This window comes from Artibeus jamaicensis, unplaced genomic scaffold (assembly GCF_021234435.1).
Source record: "Artibeus jamaicensis isolate MK-2021 breed Jamaican fruit bat unplaced genomic scaffold, CSHL_Jam_final contig_3188, whole genome shotgun sequence".
NCBI classification, from domain to species: domain Eukaryota; kingdom Metazoa; phylum Chordata; class Mammalia; order Chiroptera; family Phyllostomidae; genus Artibeus; species Artibeus jamaicensis.
In genome coordinates, this window is record NW_026521745.1 from 275,775 (window position 1) to 295,907 (window position 20,133).

Sequence of the window (20,133 nt, forward strand, 5' to 3'; positions counted from 1 at the left end):
TGTGAGGCTGGGGGCCTCTTCCGGCACCTCAACCCCCAAAAGATTTTTTGCATTGATGCTTTTAGTCTTTATTTTTTATTTCTGGGGCCCTGTGTTGTGCAGTCTGTCTCACTGCCCTTTTTTTTTTTTCTTTTTTGCCTGGTTTATCTGCACACGAAGGTGTGTTCTCGGTCAGCCATCTGCCTTGCAAGCCTTACTGGGTTTGTGTCCTGAGCCAGCCCAGGTCCACTAACCCCCACCTTTTCCTGCCGTGACCCCTCTCTGCAGGCTGCCGACTCCGCCCCTCTTACCAGTCTGGATGAATGGTTCATTGTTGTCAGACTTCAGTGCAGTTCAATTTTCTGTCTGTTTTGGTTGTATTTTTGTTTCTAAATCTTTGTTGTCCTTAAATTTGGTTGTGTGAGGAGATTGGGTATTTCCACCTATGCCTGCATCTTGGCCGAGAGTCCCATATGTTTTTTTAAAGTATATTTTATTGATTATGCTATTACAGTTGTCCAGTTTTTTTCTCCTTTTTATCCCTACCCACCCTGCACCCCTTTTTCCCTCCAGCACTCTCCCCTTAGTCATGTCCATGGGTTGTACATATAAGTTCTTTGCTTCTCCATATCCTATACCATTCTTACCCTCCCCTTGTCTATTTTGTGCCTATTATTTATGCTTCTTATTCCCTGTACATTCTTCCCCCATTATTCCTTCCCTCTCCCTGCTAACTCTCCACGTGATTTCCATGTCTGTGATTCTCTTCCTGTTCTAGAGTTTGCCTAGTTTGTTTTTATTTTTGTTTGTTTGTTTATTTGTTTATCTTTAGAGGGGAAGGAAGGAGAGAGGGAGAGAAATATCAATGTTTGGTTGCCTCTTATGCGTCTCCTGCTGGGAACTGGCCTGAAACCCAAGCATGTGCCTTGTCTGGAAATCGAACCACGATCCTTTGGTTCACAGGCCTGTGCTCAATCCACTGAGCTACACCAGCCAGGACTGTTTTTGTTTTTTAGGTTCAGTTTTTGACAGTAGTTAGTTTGTTTTCATTGTATTGTTTATAGTTTTTTTTAAGTGTATTTCATTGATTATGGTATTACAATTGTTCTTTTTTTTCCTCCCCTTTATTCCTCTCTGCCCTGCACCCACCTCTTCTACCACCAACCCCCCTCCCCAGCTTAGTTCATGTCCATGGGTTGTACATATAAGTTCTTGGGTTTCTCCATTTCCTATATTATCCTTAACCTGCTGTGTTGTGACTGTTTAAGGCCAGACAGAGTCATGGTATTTGTGCATACAGAAAAATATTCACAGAGCCACTGGGGTGCCTGACATACTCATGGCTGGGCAAGCCACACATGCTTCATACTGCATGTCTATCTGCATGTCTCTGCATGGCACATGTCATGGCCCTTGCTCCCCAGTGAGGCTCCTGTCCCCTGGCATGTCTCTTCATCATTGCCCCAGTGAGAAGCCCCTACTTATTTAAGTATTAGAGGGGAACAAAGCTCGAAAAATGTCAGGACATTATATAACATAACATAACAAACATAACATAACATGACATAACATAACATAACATAATTCTGTGCATGTGAGCTCACTTCATGCTATGGGAACAGTTTATCAAATGAACCTCAAGGCTATGAGAACACTATTTATCAGACCCTTCCAAGGCTATGGGAACCCTGCTTCTCTTCATTACCCAGACACCTGGGTGAGGAAGCCAGAATGCCTCCACTTACTCTACACTTCCACTGTCTATTTTGTACTTACCATTTATGCTTCTTATTCCCTGTACCTTTTCCCCCATCATCCCCCCTCCCCACTGATAACCATCCATGTGAACTGTTTCTGTTCTAGTAGTTTGTTAAGTTTGTTTTTATTTTTAGGCTCAGGTGTTATTAGTTCCAAGTTTTTGTCATTTTACTGTTTATATTTTTGATCATCGTCTTTTTCCTAGATAAGTCCCTTTAACATTTCACATAATAAGGGCTTGGTGATGATGAACTCCTTTAACTTGACCTTATCTGAGAAGCACTTTATCTGCCCTTCCATTCTAAATGAAAGCTTTGCTGGATAGATCAATCTTGGATGTAGGTCCTTGCCTTTCATGACTTGGAATACTTCTTTCCAGCCCTTTCTTGCCTGTAAAGTCTCTTTTGAGAAATCAGTTGACAGTCTGATGGGAACTCCTTTGTAGGTAACTCTCCTTTTCTCTGCTGCTTTTAAGATTCTCTCCTTCTCTAATCTTGACTAATGTAATTATGATGTGCCTTGCTGTGTGCTTCCTTGGGTCCAACTTCTTTGGGACTCTCTGGGATTCCTGGACTTACTGGGAGTCTATTTCCTTTGCCAGATTGGAGATGTTTTCTTTTATTTGTTCAAATAAGGTTTTCATTTCTTGCTCTTCCTCTTCTCCTCCTGGCACCCCTATGATTCAGCGGTTGAAATGTTTAAGTTGTCTCAGAGGGTACTGATCCTCTCCTCATTTTTTTTTAATTCATTCTGTTCTGGTTGAATGTTTATTTTTTTTTCTTCTCTTTCAAATCGTTAATTTGAGTCCCAGTTTTCTTCCCTTCATTGTTGGTTCCCTGTACATTTTTCTTTATTTCACTTTGTATAGCCTTCACTGTTTCCTCTATTTTGTGGTCCTGCTCAATCATTTCTGTGAGCATCCTGATAACCAGTGTTTTGAACTCTGCATCTGATAGATTAGCTATCTCCTTGTTGATTAGTTCTTTGTCTGGAGTTTTGATCTGTTCTTTCATTTGGGCCATATGTCTTTATCTCGGTGCACCTGTTATGTTGTGAGGAGCAGAGCCTTAGATATTCACCAGGGTAGGGCAATCCACTTAGCTGTGTTGTGTTGCTGTATGTGGGGGAAGGGTCAGAGAGGGAACCGTGCTGCTTGCTCAGTTCTTGCTCTTCTTTCAGTTTACTTCCCTTGCTTCCCACAAGTAGATTGTGCCCTTTCAGGAGCTGTTTTCTGAGTGGGTGAGCTTGTGTACATTCTAGGATCCCATGGACCCTTCCAGTGGACTCTCCTGTAAGACTGGGAGATTCTCCTGCTGCTATAACCCCCACAGGGTTGGGTTTTTTTTTTTTTAAGATTTTACTTATTTTTAGACAGAAGGGAAGGCAGGGAGAAAGAGAGGGAGAGAAAAATCACCGTGTGGTTGCCTCTCACATGTTCCCTGCTGGGGACCTGGCCCGCATCCCAGACATGTGCCCTGACTGGGAATCCAGCTGACAACCCTTTTGTTCACAGGGGGATGCTCAATCCACTGAGTCATACCAACCAGGGTCCTCACAGGTTTTTACATCTAGAGGCTTTCAGGCTTTATTTCTCTGAGCGAGAACGCTGGATTGGGTGGTCTGTCTCACTCCCCAGTTGTTTTTCCCGGCTTGTTCACACAGAAATGTGGGGTCACCCTATCCTCCAGCCATCACATTGCCACCTGTCCTCTCCACCCAGGCTTCCCATCTTGCCCCTCCTACCAGTCTGGATTAATGTTTCTTCTTTAACTCCTTGGTTGTTAGACTTCCATACAGTTTGGTTTTCTGGCAGTTCTGGTCATTTTTTTTGTTGTTTTTAAATTTGTTGTTGTCCTTCTTTTATTGTGCAAGGAGGTACAGTGTGTCTACCTACACCTCCATCTTGGCTAGAACTTCATAACTTTTTCTTATTTTCATTACTAGTATATTATGTACTCAGTTTGTTAAAATCATAGAATTTAAGTCATAAAATCTTTGCCATATCTAATTCTGTTTAAGAAATTAACAAAAATGAAGTACATTGCTTTTCACCTTTAGTTCTTTTTCTGCTTTCAGTTTATCTACAACTGTAAATAATTTTCATTGTCTTCTTTCTTTCTGCTGTGTAGTATTCCATTGTGTGAATGTACCACAGTTATTTGATCCACTCATTTACCGACAGTCCCTTAAGCTCTTTGTAGTCCTGGGCTATTATTAGTAACGCTGTTATGAACACTGGGGTGCATAGGTTCTTTTGCATTGGTATTTCAGGATTTTTAGGGTATAATCCCAGCAGTGGAATTGCTGGGTCAAAAGGAAGTTCCATTTTTAGTTTTCTGAGGAAATTCCATACTGTTTTCCACAGTGGTTGCACCAGTCTGCAATCCCACCAACAGTGCACCAGGGTTCCCTTTTCTCCCCGACCTCTCCACCACTTGTTGTTTGTTGATTTGTTTATGATGACCGTTCTGACCAGTGTGAGGTCACATTGTGGATGGAACTGGAGAGTATTATTTTAAGTGAAATAAGCCAGACATCGAAAGACAGATACCGTGTGATCACCTATTAACAGGGATCTAATGAACAAAACAGATAAACAAACAAAATAGAACCAGAGGCATGGAAACAATGAACAGACTGACAGTGACCAGAGGGGTCGGGGGGGGGTGGGGGGAGAAGGGGGAAAGAAGGGGAAACGTCTAGTGAAGGACCATATGTGGATGACCCATGGACGTGGACAAGAGAGTGGGCACTGGCTGAGGGAGTGGGGAGTGAGCAGGGCAGGGGAGAGAACGGGGAAAACTGGGACAAGTGTAATAGAACAATAGTAAAATAAAAAATCATAATTTTCATGCTCTTAACAATATTTTTTTCTAAATAAGTAAAGACTATTCCCTTGAAAACTGACTTAATTTTTATTTGAAGAGAACATATGGGGGAAGTTTTTGTAGTCAGCCTCTTAATTTGTTCCATGAATAGAACCTATGTCATAAAACTATCTTGCAAAAAAAGAAATCATGTTTAAAAATTGTAACATTATAAAATGTTTTAAGTAGGTCACCGTCTTAGTATGAGTTGCCTTGTAAAGATTTTGGTCAAAGCAGAATGTCATCTGCCCTGTGGCAAAGGAACTATGAGAATTTTTCCAAGTCTCAAGATTACAAACTTGCTTTATAAGTTCAAGGCAAGAAGAGCGAGTGTCTCTGCTGCTCTGGGGATGGGACAAGGGTCTAAACAGGACTGTGAAAACAGATTGTGAGTTTAATTTGTCTGGATGTTTGTCATTCAGACAGCTACACATCATGATGAGCTAAACTGCCAAGTTTGGAATAGCATATGGCAGGAATATATGAATAAGACCACAGTTCTTTATATATACTTTCCACGTCTCTATGAAGAGTGCCACATTTTACATAGATCCTTTGCCAAAATAGACATTGCTGTGTATGGGCAAGGTCCATGCTGGCAGTCAGGAAACCTGGATTTTGGTGTTGCCTTGCCACTGACTGTGGACTCTTAAACAAGTGACTTCACCTCCCTCAGCCTGGTTTCTCATCTGTAAAACAAAGAGGTTAGACACCTTTTTAGTGACATTTTTGTTTATTTCTCCTGGCTGTGAAATTATTACAGACCTCTATCTGACAGTAAGATGGACTGAATGTTCAGGGAAACTCCTCTACCTAGAGCACTCCTGAAAATAGTGGACTGAGTACTTTTTAAAAAGAGGAAGGACAACCACGATGGAAAACAGTATGGAATCTTCTAAGAAAATTAAAAATGAATCTGCCTTTTGACCCAGCAATTCCACTACTAGGATTATATCCTAACCACCCTGAAACACCAATCCAAAAGAACCTATGCACCCCAATGTTCATAGCAGCACAATTTACAATAGCCAAGAGCTGGAAGCAAACCTAGGTGCCCATCAGTAAATTAATGGATCCAAACGCTGTGGTACATTTACACAGCGGAATTCTATGCAGCAGAAAGAAAGAAGGAGCTCCTACCCTTTGCAACAGCATGGATGGAACTAGAAAGCATTATGCTGAGTGAAATAAGCCAGGTGGTGAAAGACAAATACCATATGATCTCACCTTTAACAGTAACCTAAATAACAAAACAAACGAGCAAGCAAAATATAACCAGACACTGAAATAGAGAACAGGCTGACAGTGACCAGAGGGGAGAGGAGAGGGAATTTCAGTGGAAAAGGGGAAGGATTTACAGGAACCAGTATAAAGGACACATGGACAAAAACTAAGGGTGTGGGAGGAAATAGGAGGGAGGTGGGAAGCACTGGGGGGGGTGGCCTGGGATGGGAATAAAAGACAGAAAACTGTACTTGAACAATAATTAAATTTAAAAATTGTTAAAATCCTAAATAAATAAATAAATAAAGGAAGGAAGGAAAAAGAAATAAGAAAATGGGCCCTGGCTGGTGTAGCTCAGTGGATTGAGTGCAGGCCTACGAACCAAACAATCGCAGTTCGATTCCCAGTCAGGGCACACGTCTGGGTTGCAGGCTGGTTCCCTGCAGGCCAGTTCCCAGCAGGGGATGCACGAAAGGCAACCATACATTGATGTTTCTCTCCCTCTCTCCTTCCCTTCCCCTCTAAAGATAAATAAGTAAAATCTTTTAAAAAAAAAGTTAAACATAAAACTTTTTAAAAAATAACAAAATGGGAAAAAAAACTTTAAATTCATTGCCGAGTTTGCAAGAAAGAAGGGAATTATTTGGAAGCCAAAAATAAGTAGAAAACTTAAATTCAAACAAGTACAGAAGCTGGTGTTTGCCCTGGCAAATTCCTAGTGGCCTAGAGCCTGGAATTTGGCAGTCATAGAGAAAAAGAAATAAAGCCTGGGGCTCCAAAAGAACAGATAAAAAAACTACTCTTCATAAAGCCAAGACCCCTAGACAACCATACCCTTCAACAAGGATCAAATAGAAAAGGATTTACCACCTTGGCACTGTTGGAATGTGATAAACATGGAAAGCTTCTCTGAAATTCCTAACCATAAGCCCTCATATGGTTTTGGAGCTAGAATACATTACCTGCATGACCTGAAAAATCAAAGCTAAAAGTTGGATATAAAGTAGAATTGAGTTGGTGTTCCCAGGGGCCTAGAAGAAACAAATTTAATCCTCCCTGGAGGAATATATTTTAAATAAGCTTTAAATGATAGCTTCAGATAAAGTTCCAACAATCAAGAACCTTCAACTTTAAGAAAACGCAGGAGGAAATAAGCCTCTATGAATGAGCAACAGAAACTATAGAATCTAGTCTTCAAAGATGACGTTATAATGATCCAATAAAGAATAGATTTTAAAAGTGAGAACACACATATCTCTTGTTATATGAACCTTAAGAACTGAGTAGATTCAGATACTGTTTGGAGGGAATGTTGTTATCCTGTTCTATCTGAATTCTAACACTTGCTATCCAAAATTTAGGAATCAGCCCTGGCTGGTGTGACTCATTGGACTGAGTGCTGGCCCCCGAACCAAAGAGTTGCCAGTTCGAGTCCCAGTCACAGCATGTGCCTGAGTTTTGAGCCAGGTCCCCAGTGAGGGGCACGTAAGAGGCAACCACACGTTGATGTTTCTCTCCCTCTCTTTCTCTCTCCCTCCCCCTCCCTCTAAAAATAAATCAATAAAATCTTTTAAAAAATAAAGTAAGCCTTGGACATTGTGGCTCAGTGGCTGAGTGCCAGCCTACAAATCAAAGGGTCACTGGTTCAATTCCTGGTCTAAAGCACATGCCTGGGTTGCAGGGCCCCGTCCCCAGCAGGGGGGTGAATGAGAGGCAACCACACCTTGATGTTTCTTTCCCTCTCTTTTTCTCCCTTCCCCTCCATAAAATAAATAAATAAATAAAATCTTTTTTAAAAATAAGGTTTAAGAATCTGGTAATACAGAATGCCCCACTATCCAAATTCTAACTATACAAACTCAGGAATTGGTATCAGACAGTGAGGAATACTTATATATTTTACGTATAACAATAGGATAAAAGAATATAAAAATTAGTAGGCAGACCTGAAAAAAAAATTGAACCTCCAAACACAAACAATGCAATGTAATGGAAATAAAAAATGCAATAGATGGTTTAAAGAATGGGTCAGAAACCTACAGCCTGCAGACCAACTCTAGCTTGATCTCCCACCTGTTTTTGTCAACAAAGTTGTACTAGAGTACAGCCATACTCAATCATTTATAGTCAGACCATATGGTATGAAAAGTCCAAAATCTTTACTATCTGGTCTTTACAGAAAAACCTTCATGGCCAGTGAAAATTAGATTAGATCAGATGAAAAGATAGTTCATGACCTGTGAAACAGAGCTAAAGAAATTACCCAGAATGCAGGATAAAGCAACAGGAAATAGAAGGGTTTAAGAAATGTGAAGGATATAGTAGAAGGTCTAACATACCTATAATGAAAGATTCTGTCAATTAGGGAAAGGAAAGAATGAGTGAATTGCTGAGAATTTTTTAGAATTAATGAGATCCTCAAACTTACAAAGCTAAATCAAAAGTGTGATAAATAAAAAGAGAATAATTATAGTACATCAGTCAAATTACAATATACAAAGATTGAAAAACTCTTGCTGACTTCTCAAAGTTGAAAATTGAAACCAGAAATAGTGAAATTAAATCATCACATTGCTGTCTCCAGTGGAGTCCTTTAACTTCATAAAGGTAATAAAATTTCCTAAAATACTACAAAAAATAAATACTGTTATAGAAAATGAAGATTTCCAGATAAAAAATAAAGAAAAAAAACTAGTTACTCAAAATAGCATATCCAAAGATGAATGTATGTAGTTTATCTTATTTTTTATTTTATTATTTTTATATTATGGTATATTTTATTGTTTTTGCTAATACAGTTGTCCCATATTTTCCCCCTTTGCTGCCCTCTGCCCAGCTCCACCACGCACGCACCTTCAGGCCATCCCCAAACCATTGTCAATGTTCATGGGTCATGCACATATGTTCTTTAGCTACTCTATTCCCTGTGCTGTACTTTACATCCCCATGACCATTCTGTAATTACCAACTTGTACTACTTAATCTCTTCACCATTTTTGCCCATATATCCCACACCCTCCCATTTGGCAATGATCAAAATGTTCTCTGTATCTATAATTCTGTTTCTGTTCTACTTGTTTATTTTGTTTTTTAGAATCAATTATTGATAGATATGTGTTTATTGCCATTGTATTCTTTATATTTGTTATCATCTTCTTCTTAGAGAAGACCCTTTAACATTTCATATACTACTGGTTTGGTGGTGATGGACTCCTTTACCTTATTTTTGTCTGGGAAGCCCTTTATGAATCCTTTGATTCTAAATGACAGCTTGGCTGGGTAAAGTAATCTTGGTTGTATGTGCTTGTTTTTCATCGCTTTGAATATTTCTTGCCAATCCCTTTTAGCCTGAAAAGTTTCTTTTGAGAAATTAGCTGACAGTCTTATGGGATCTCCTTTGTAGGTAACTGTTTTTCTCCTGCTCCTTTTAAGATTCTCTCTTTGTCCTTAAACTTTGGCATTTTAATTAAGATATGTCTCGGTGTGTTCCTCTTTGGGTCCAACTTGTTTGGGACTCTGTGCTTCCTGGACTTTTATATGTCCATTTTCTTCACCAAATTAGGGACATTTTCTGACATTTTTTCAAACAGATTTCTAATTCCTTGCTCTCTCTCTTCTCCTGGCACCCCCATGATGCAAATATTGGTATACTTGAAGTTGTCCCAGAGACTACTTATACTACCCTCATTTTTTTGGATTCTCTTTTCATTTTTTTAAAATATATTTTATTGATTATGCTATTACAGTTGTCCCATTATTTTCTTCCCTTTATTGCCATCTGCCCCGCATCCCACCACCCACCATCATTCCCTCTCCTCCTTAGTTCATGTCCATGGGTCATACATATAAGTTCTTTGGCTTCTCCATTTCCCATACTATTCTTAAGCTCCCCATGACTATTTTGTACCTATCATTTATTCTTCTTATTCCCTGTACCTTTCCCCCGTTCTCCCCCCTACCCCTCCCCACTGATTATCATCCACGTGATCTCCATTTTTGTGAATCTGTTCCTGTTCCAGTTGTTTGCTTAGCTCACTTTTGTTTTTGTTTTTGTTCTTGTTCTTTTAGGTTCAGTTGTTGATAGATGTGAGTTGGCATTTTACTGTTCGTATTTTTTATCATCTTCTTTTTCTTAGATAAGTCCCTTTAACATTTTATATAATAAGGGCTTGGTGATGATGAACTCCTTTAACTCCTTTAACTTGACCTTATCTGGGAAGCCCCTTTATCTGTCCTTCCATTCTAAATAAAAACCTTGCTGGATAGAGCAATCTTGGATGGAAGTCCTTGCCTTTCATGACTTGGAATACTTCTTTCCAGCCCCTTCTTGCCTGTAAAGTCTCTTTTGAGAGATCAGCTGACAGCCTTATGGGAACTCCTTTGTAGGTGACTGTCCCCTTATGTCTTGCTGCTTCTAGAATTCTCTCCTTCATTTTAATCTTGGGTAATGTAATTATGGTGTGCCTTGGTGTGTTCCTCCTTGGGTCTAATTTCTTTGGGACTCCCTGAGCTTCCTTGATTTCCTGGAAGTCTATTTCCTTTGCCAGATTGGGGAAGTTCTCCTTTATTATTTGTTCAAATAAGTTTTCCACTTGTTGCTCTTCTTCTTCACCTTCTGGTACCCCTGTAATTCGGATGTTGGAATGTTTAAAGATGTCCTGGAGGTTCCTAAGCCTCTCCTCATTTTTTTGAATTCTTGTTTCTTCATTCTGTCTGGTTGAATGTTTCTGTCTTCCTTCTTCTGGTCTACTCCATTGATTTGAGTCCCAGTTTCTTTCCCATCACTGTTGGTTCCCTGTGCATTTCCTTTCATTTCACTTAGTTTAGCCTTCATTTGTTCATCTAATTTGTGGCTAAAATCAACCAGTTCTGTGAGCACCCTGATCACCAGTGTTTTGAACTGTGCATCTGATAGGTTGGCTAACTCTTTGTTACTTAGAAGTATTGGCTCTGAGGCTTTGAGCTGTTTTTCTGCTTGAGACATAATGTTTTGGTCTGTTTGTACCTATTATGTATGAGGGGCGGAGCCTTAGGTGTTCACCAGGGCAGGGCAACCCAAGTTGCTGGGTTGTGATGCTGTATATGGGGGTGGGATCAGAGGGAAAAAAATGGCACTTTGCTCCATGCTCTGTTGCACCTCAGTCCCTTCTGCCACTTCCCCCCAGCAAACTGGGCCTTTCTGGTGCTGATTCCCATGTGCGTGGGCTTATGTGTGTTCTGGAACCCTGTGGGTTTCTCCAATGAACTTTCCTGTGAGGGTGGGAGTCTCTCCATGCACTTCAACCTCCACAAGTGTTTTCAATCCGTGTTTGAGGCTTTGTCTCCCAGCGCTAGGAACCTGGGTCGCGTGATCTATGTCACTCCCAAGTTATCAGCACGAGAATGTGGGACCTCAGCCCAGTCAGACAGCCACCTTGCACACAGTGCTCTGCTTCTCAATCACCGCCTCGCTGGGTCTGCCTGTTGCCACCCCACACCCGGGGTCTGCCAGCCACCACCTGGGTGCCCAGGGTCTGCCCGGTTCTCCCTAGCGTGCCCGAGGTGCCTTGTGCACCTGGTGTCACTGCTTCCTGTGCTGCCAACTCTGCTCAGCCACCGAACTCACCCGGCCTACCGGTCTGGATGAATGTGTCTATTTTAACTCCTTGGTTATCGGATGTCCATACAGTTCAATTTTCTTTCAGTTTTGGTTGTTACTTTGTTTCTGAATTGTTGTTGTCCTTATTTTGGTCGTTCAAGGAGGTACAGTGTATCTACCTATGCCTCCATCTTGGCCAGAAGTTACCTGCTAATTTAAAACCCAATTGTGTTCACTGTGGTTTTTTTCATATATACCCTTTATTATGTTGATGTCATTTCCTTCTATTCAAAGTCTGTTTAGTGTTTTATCTTGAAAGGATATCATGCCTTTTCTGCATAAAAAATTATCATGTGGTTTTTGTCTTTCATTCTGTTAGTGTGGTATATTTATTATGCTGATTGATTGTTTTATATATTGGACCATCCTTGCATTCCAGGAATAAATCCCACGAGGTCATATTGTGTTGTGGAATTTGTTCTGCTCACATTTTGTTGAGGATTTTTGCATCAATGTTCATCAGGGAGATTGTTCTGTAGTTTTCTTAAGATATTTTTGTCATATTTTGATGTCAGTGTAATGCTGGCCTCATAGGATGAGTTTGAAAGTGTTTTCTCTTCTTCAATTTTTTTGGAAAAGTTTGAGAAGAATTGATGTTATTTCTTCTTTAAATATTTGGTAGAATTCTCCAGCATAGCCATCTGGTTCAGAGCTTTTCTTTGTTGGGAGGTATTTGTTTACTGATTTAATTTTACTAGTTAATCTTACTAAATTATCAGTATGTTCAGATTTTTTTATTTCTTCATGATTCAGAAATTTGTTTCTAGAAATTTATCCATTTCTTCTGTTTTCCAATTTTTCATATAAAATTGTTCATAGTAGTCTCTTATCTGTTTTATTTCTGTACCATCAATTGTAATGTCTCCTTTCACTTTTTTTCTTTTTTTGGTCATTTATGTCTTCTCTTTTTTTCTTCATTTAGACCTAAGGGTCTGTCAATCTTGTTGATCTTTTCAAAAACCTAAGTCTTACTTTTGTGTTATTTTTCTATTCTATATTATATTAATTTCTACTCTAATATTTATTATTTCATCCCTTCTGCTAACTTGGTCTTTTAAATTTCTTGAGGTATTAGTTAGGCTATTGATTTGAAATCTTTCTCTCTTTTTTAAGATTTTATTTATTTATTTTTTAGAGAGAGGAAAAGGAATAGAGAGATGGAGAGAAACATCCACATACAAGAGAAGCATTGATTGGTTGCCCCTCATATTCCCAGACCTGGCCCACAGCCCAGACATGTGCCCTGACTGAGAACTGAACCTGTGACCTTTTGGTTTGTAGAACAATGCCCAACCCACCAAGCCACACCAGTCAGGGCAAGATCTTTCTCTTTTTTAGTGTATACATTTATAGCTATTACATTTCCCTCTTAGCACTGCTTTTGCCACATCCCATAAGTTTTGGTATTTTGTGTTTTCATTTTCTTTTATTTCAAGATATTTTATAATTTTTCTTGTGATTTCTTCTCTGACCCATTGGTTGTTTAAGAGGTTGTTTAATTTTCACATAGTTATGAATTTTCCAGTTCTTCTTTTGCAGTTGATTTTTAGTTTCAGTTTCATTCCATTGTGATCAGAAAAGATACTTGATGTTGTCTCATTCTTCTTAAATTTGTTAAAAATTGTTTATGGCTAATGTGCACTCTATCCCAGAGAATGTTCTGTACAGTAAATAGTTTCTGCCTCAATTCAGGGTGAGGGAGTTTTAGCAAAAGCAAGTCTCCTAACAGTCTAGGTATAGGCCTCGGTACAATGCAGGCCTGATTCCCCACAGGAAAACCTCTCCGTGGGTGTGGACCTGTGTGCCAGACCTCACTTTCTACTGGTTTTCCACATGGGGGCTGAGCTACATTCCCACTCCACTCGGAACAGCTCCCTATACTTTTCTTCTCTTGCTGTCTTCATTTTGTTGATTTTTTTTGTAGTGACGTGCTTTGATTCCTTTTCCATTTTATTTTGTACATCTTCTATGGATGTTTCTTATGGTTACCATGGGAATTACATAAAACATCCAATAGCTGTAACAGTCTATTTTACACTAATAACAACTTCAATCAAATACAAAAACTCTGGTTTTTATATCTCTCTTCCATCACGTTGTTACTGATATTGAAAATTACATCTTTTTACATTTTGTATTCATTAACACAGTTTTATAGTTATTCTATAGTTATTCTGTTTATGTTCTATACCTGAATAGGTAAAACACAGTTTTATAGTTATTCTGTAGTTATTCTGTTTATGTTCTATACCTGAATTAAAAGTGATTTATGCTCCACCATGACAGCATTGCAGAATTCTGTGTTTTTCTATATATTTACCTTTACCAGGGAGCTTTATATCATCATCTGCTTTTGTGTTGTTGTTTAGAGTACTTTGTTTCAACTTGAAGGACTCCCTTTAACAGTTTAAGCAAGTGATAAACTCCCTCAGTTTTTGTTTGTCCAGGAAGACCTTCTCCTTCACTTTTGAAGGACAGTTTTGCCAGGTACAGTATTCTTGGTTGGCATATTTTTCTTTCAGCACTTTGAATATATCATTTCACTCCCTTCTGGCCTATAACATTTCTGCTGAGAAATTTGCTGATAATCATTCTAGTTACCTTGCACATGATGAGCCACTTTTCTCTTGCTGGTTTTAAAAATCTGTCTTGTTCTAAGGCAGGCCTTCTGAGTGCTTCCTAGTTGGAGTCCATTAAGCTTCTTGAACTTGGACATTCATTTCTTCCTCAAAAACTTCCTCAGGAAGCTTTCATTCATGATTTCTTCATATAATCTATGTCTCATTCTCTCTTCATCTGGGGCTCTTATAATACATATATTGATCTGCATTCCATAATTTCTTAGGCTTTTTTCCTTTTTTAAAGTTTATTGACTTTAAAGAGCAAGGAGGGTGGAAAGAGAGAGAAACATTGATTAGTTGCCTCACATAGATGCCCTGACCTGGGATTGAACCCACAACCTAGGTATGTACCCTGACTGGGAATTGAACTCCCAACCTTTTGATGTACAGGATGACACTCAACCAACTGATTCACACAGCAAGGGTAGGCATTTTTAAAATTCTTTGTTCCTTCTGACTCTCTGATTTCAAATGTGAAATTTATAGATTCTTTATTGTGTTTGATTATGTCTGTTTTTGAAATCACTAGAAGTGATTTCTTTTTCACTTCAGTTAGTGTGTTATTGTAATCCTCAACTCTAGAATTTCTATTTGGTTCTTTTTCAGTTTCTATTTGTTGATAGCCTTGTTTTGTTCATGCCTCATTTTTGTTATTTTATTTATTGTCCATATTCTCTTGTAGAACATTGAGCTTATTTAAGACAATTATTTTGAATTCTTTGTCAGGTAATTCATAGATCTCCATTTCTTTAGTGTCACCTTCTAGAGATTTGTTACTTTGTTTCTTTGCGTGTCTTGTTACTTTCTGTTGTGTTCTCTTCATTTGAAAAACCAGCCATTTCTCCCAGTCTTTTTGTACCTGCTTTCTACAGAGCAAGACCTTCACCCATCAGCCCTGCTAGAGATTATGAAAATTTCTCAAAATTTATATGGGCTGCATCTTCTCTGTGCTTCTGTGTTCAATTTCCCAATTAGAGAGTTTTGATGGTTTCTTTTCAAGGATTTGAAATATTTTGTTCCTTTGGTGTACTGCAGGATTTTGGCATTGCAACAAGCTGAACCCTCATTTGTTCTCTGCAGCCCCCAAAGTGTGCCAATTGCCCATTAGTGCTCTGAGTCAGGTGACACAGAAACCAGATCCTCAGGCAGCCCCCACAGAGCTGGGATGCTGGACATCCATTTCACTCCAGTCATTCCCTGCTGAGGAAAAGGCCATGAGCTGGACACATTCTCCTGATCACAAGTTGTGCTAGCTTTTGTCTGCAGTAGGGGAGGTGCTTTGATTCTTCAACAAGCCAATGAGCTCTTCTGTGTTCTCAGCATTTCTCCAGCATCCAGAATACACTGGTTCCTCGTGAGCACTCACTCCAGGTCGGGAAAGACAGGAGCAAGGTCTCTCAGGCAGTTTTCTGGAAAACCCGGATATGGGTGTATATTCTGTTCTTGTCTTTCCTTCCAAGGGAGAGAACCTGCAGGTTGGGCTTCCCAGCTGTGAGCTGTGTTGGCTTGTGGGTAGGGGCAGACGCAGTTGAAATAAAATGGCTTTTTTTGAGCTTCCTAACTGGTTTCTGGGGCTATCATAAAGGCTTTTGGACCATGTATTGGTGTGAATTCAGTGTCTTCATAAGAGAACAAGGTCTAGGGCTTCCTATTCTGCTATCTTGATGCCTGGAAAATTTCAAGTCTTTTGATATATACAAACAAATTAATTTCAGAAAATTTGTTCACTTGTTATTCTTATATTTTTTTCAATCTTGGCCCTTTTAATAGGCTATGTTGAATCCTACATTTAGAATAATGTGACTTTTAAATTATGTAATGTCTGACGCCCACAAAATAATATAGCATTATGAAGCATGTTAATAAAATTAATGAAGCTGTCATAAAACATTATAACCTAAACATTAGTCATGCCTACCTATGTGCTTTTTCCCATTCTGTCTCCTGCCTTTCTCACACATAACTACTATGAGTTTTATATTTTATATGTATATTCAGGTTTACATTTTTCAGTTTCTTGCCTCTTCATATATGATTTTCTCATGTATGCAAGTAATTAATTTTGCTTGTGTTTAAGCTTTCTAAAAAGGTTTGCTTTCGGTACATAGTGTTCTGGATGCTTTTTTAATTTAAGATGTTTCTAAGATTAAGTTTAACCATTTTTATATGTTTATTATACTTTTATAATATTTACTTCAGGAATTATTTCTTTGTATACATTGTCCATTTTATAGGGATATTCTTTTTTACTGGTGTAGGTAATTTTCAAGATATATTCTTACTCTAAATTCTCTGGTTTTAAGATTTTTTTCTCTTACAAAAGTATCATTTGGAAGTTTTGTTGATTGATAATTCAGACTAATTGATCTCTCAATTCTATTTTCTGAACTTATTTAACTTCCCCGTAGGAAATAGTAATTACTGTTTGCTGCTATAGTTAAAAGGTTATAACAACTTGTTTTATTATTTGAGCATAAAACCCACCGCAACTTAAGTTGCTTATTGCACCATCTTTCCTGCTTGTGTGTGGCCGGGTTACTCTGTGGAAGTTTATCAAAAATGATGCAGTGCAGATATTCACAATATACCCTCAGCGGTTTTCATAATAGAAAATATTTAAAAATTGTATTTATGGCTTTTCAACTGAAAGTTTTCTGATGTCAGTTTTCATTTCTAAAGGTTTGCCCTTTCTACGGGACTAGAATACTTTAGGCTGGGAATTGTACATTAGGATTTCAGAAGGGCTTTGCATGTCTGAGAGAGATGTTGGGGCTTTGCTATCTATGCAAGAGGTATTCATATAGATAAAGTATATCTGTGTGAAAGTGAAGTAAAAGCAATGCCTAGAGCAATAATTTCCAAACTTTCAGGACCTGAGCTCACTCAAACACTTTGAAAGACACCCACTGGCACTTGTAGATAGAAAAAAAGAACTTAATTGTATCAAAAAATTACAGAAGAACAAAATCACAACAAAAAACACCATAAAATATGTGGACACATTTAGTGCATTAAGCTAAGGCATTTTGTTTTCAATAATATCAACAATGCAGGGAAATGGTTAAGTTTTTTATAAGAACCTAGAGAGGCCTTATAATTTTGGTTCAGTTTGCCAGCCTTAAAATGTGGGGATTTTAAAGACCTTCTCATTTTGATTACTATCCCTTGACATTGTCAATGAGCTAAAATAGAAAGTATGCTGAGACATGGTCAGTGCTTATCTTCGACTGCTCCCATTGAAAGTGAAGCTTTTACAACAGAAAAAATAACGTAGGGATTTTAAGGGGAAGAGATGAAAACTATGGGACCGGAAGAGTGGCTCTTTTAGAATACATAACAATAGAGACGTAGGGCTAAAACACTGCTGTCTCTTACTGAGGTGAGTGCTCAGCCCTGTGTGAAAGTCGTCAGCGAAGTGGCAGTTGTTCCGGGTTCTGGCGCCATCCTCCTTCCCAAGTCTGTCCTCCTATGGAACCTGAATCAGTTGTGCTGCACAGGGCAACTCTAATTTTCTTCTACATGAACATTATTTTTCTAAATTTTTTTCCACCTTTTTTTTTTCAAATGTTTGAAGAAACTGGATTGCGTGTCTAGGTTCCCTCCTACCTGGGATGAGCTTGCATGGCCTCTGCTGCTGTGTTTACTTGATGTGGTTTTAGGGCCACTCAGCAGCCTTGATATCACGTCCTATGTGTTCCTTCTCCCGGTGCCCTTTGTTCTTTGCTAGATTATACTTGTCAAAGTGTAACTTCTTTAACTTCTCACTAGTGAGTCAGTAAGACTGAAACCTATATAACTAAGCACACATTTAAAAGAATCTTACGTGATGTTTTTTCTGTATTATAGATTCCCAGCAAGAGATTTCTTTTAAATTTCAGATGAGAATGACATCCCTCAGAAGTTGACTTCCAAGTGAAAGAACCTGCCTGTTTCTTGGCAGATAAGCATGCTTCGTGATGGAGTGTTATGTTTTCTCAACATGTTAAACAAATGCATTTTTATTTTTGTTTTCAGATAGTGGCCAGAACTGTAGTGCCAGTAGTAAAAGTGAACGGCTAAGTGCCAGACTCAGCGCTTTGCCTGGGACAAACGAGCCTTATGAAAGTAGCAGTCACAGAGAAATAGGCAAGTGCCCCTGCTCCCACCCAGCCCCACAGGTGCACCAGGCCTGAAGACTGGTGAGATGGCAAAAATGTATAATTGGGCGTTAAGAATTTCATACAAAATTTATGGACAAAATTTAAATGACTTGGAGAGTATTTCTGTTCACCCTTGAGTTGTTCCGTTTTGATTATGAAACTAACTGATTTCACGTTTGTTTTGTTTTTCATATCCCTCTAATGTAACCATCTGTTTTGAACCTAGATGCCTCCTATGTGGACCCACTTGGCCCTCAAGCAGAAAGACCAAAGACTGCGGCCAAGAAAAGAATTGAAGAGGATGATTTTGCTGATGAAGAGTTAGGAGATGATTTACTTCCAGAATAATATGCACATTATATGTTATTTATTAAAGGAAAGAAATTGCCTTGTGAGATAATACTAATGTTAAACCTTGGGTTAAATATACAAACTTTAATTTTGTACACTTTAAAGGCATTTATGTAAGTGTATTCTGTTCTTTAAGTTGGGTGTAAGTCTTGTTTTGTTTCCAGTGGAATTAAAATGTGTGAAACGAATTCTTTAGGCCCATGACTCTCTCATCCATTTGAAAACACTGACCCCAGAAATAAATAAGTTTCGTTGCACAATGAAGTGTTAACCTTTATTACTTCAGTGTATGCTATTTTCTATAATTTCACTTAAAAGTGTTATGATGAAAACTGCACTGATTTCATGGGTTGTAGCTTGAAAAATACTGTGCTAGGGACATATCCTTACTGAATCTTTATTCAAGCTACATTATTTTGAGTTTGGAAACTACAGCTTAGGAATTTTTGCCTGCGGAGGATGATAATACTATTAAAACAATATGTTTGGGGGCAGTACAAAGTATAGTAAGAGAAAATGCCAAACCACGACCCGTTGCTTTTTCCTGTAGTGTCTCTGTGCCTTCAGCCCAGTGGCATGTACCCACAGCACTGAGCGGTGGCCGAGGGCGTAGGGAGGAGGCCGGGCCTGCCTGCGTTTCTCCTTAGCAGGTGTCTGGCCCATCAATACTCTGTAGAGGAATCATAGTGACTGCAGTCAGAAGAAGCTGCTCCTTGTGAACCCCTTGCTTAGAGAGGATGAGCAGTGGTACGCAGCCCTACAGCTGTGCTTGGTACTGGGGTGGCTGAGTGACCCGAGGATGGGAGGGAGGAACTGAAGATGATAAATCAAGTTCCCATGACTGCAAGGATGGTGACATCTTCAGTCAAGAACACTGGAGAGCCTGGCTGGTGTGGCTCTGGATTGGTGCCTGCCTGCCAACCAAAGGGTCGCCAGTTGGATTCCCAGTCAGGGCACATGCCTGGGTTGCAGGCCAGGTCCCCAGTAGGGGGCATATGAGAGGCAACAACACATTGATGTTTCCCTTCTCTCCTTTCCTTCTCCTCTCTAAAAATAAATAAATAAATAAAAATCTTTTTTTAAAAAAAGAACCCTGGAGAGGATTCTTTCTAAGGGAACATGGCAAGCTTGGTTTTGAGTATTCTGTTGCCTTTTTCTTGCTTGTATGTTTCAAATTTGGATTTAATTACATGCTGACATTGCATGTTCTTAAATATGTTTAAAAGGGGGGAACCGACCACAAACTGGATAACTAAAACACTTCACACCTATTTAGAAGATACTTTGTCAACTGTTTAGACTCACAAAGATGAATTTTACATTTTATCAGACACATGAGCATTTTCAGTACTTTGTAATCTTTCCCAAATGCAAACTGTTAGAAAAGAAATATTTTCTCTTCCACTTTAAAGGTAATGAAGGAAGAACAGAAAAGTTGCCACGTTAACGGACAGTGGCAGGCATTTTGTTGGGTAATGTACAGAATTAGTAGTCTGGTACCATACGACCTTACATGAAAGGATGTTATAGTGAGATATACTGAGTCTGTATGAAAC

The 20,133-nt window shown here is 39.0% G+C and overlaps 1 protein-coding gene across 3 annotated transcripts in view; it reads left to right on the forward strand.

Annotated features, from left to right (window-relative positions):
* IFT88 (intraflagellar transport 88) overlaps positions 1-18,841 on the forward strand; it is a 187,376-nt gene extending 168,535 nt beyond the window's left edge. For 2 of the 3 annotated variants that reach the window (XM_037157650.2, XM_053663492.1), the window contains 2 exons: positions 18,102-18,212; positions 18,453-18,841. In XM_037157650.2, the coding sequence (XP_037013545.1) occupies positions 18,102-18,212; positions 18,453-18,574 (233 nt within the window). In that variant the 3' untranslated portion in view covers positions 18,575-18,841. The remainder of the gene's footprint in view (positions 1-18,101; positions 18,213-18,452) is intronic. The other variant, XM_053663493.1, reaches the window with a different exon arrangement.
* The last annotated feature ends 1,292 nt before the right edge of the window (positions 18,842-20,133 follow it).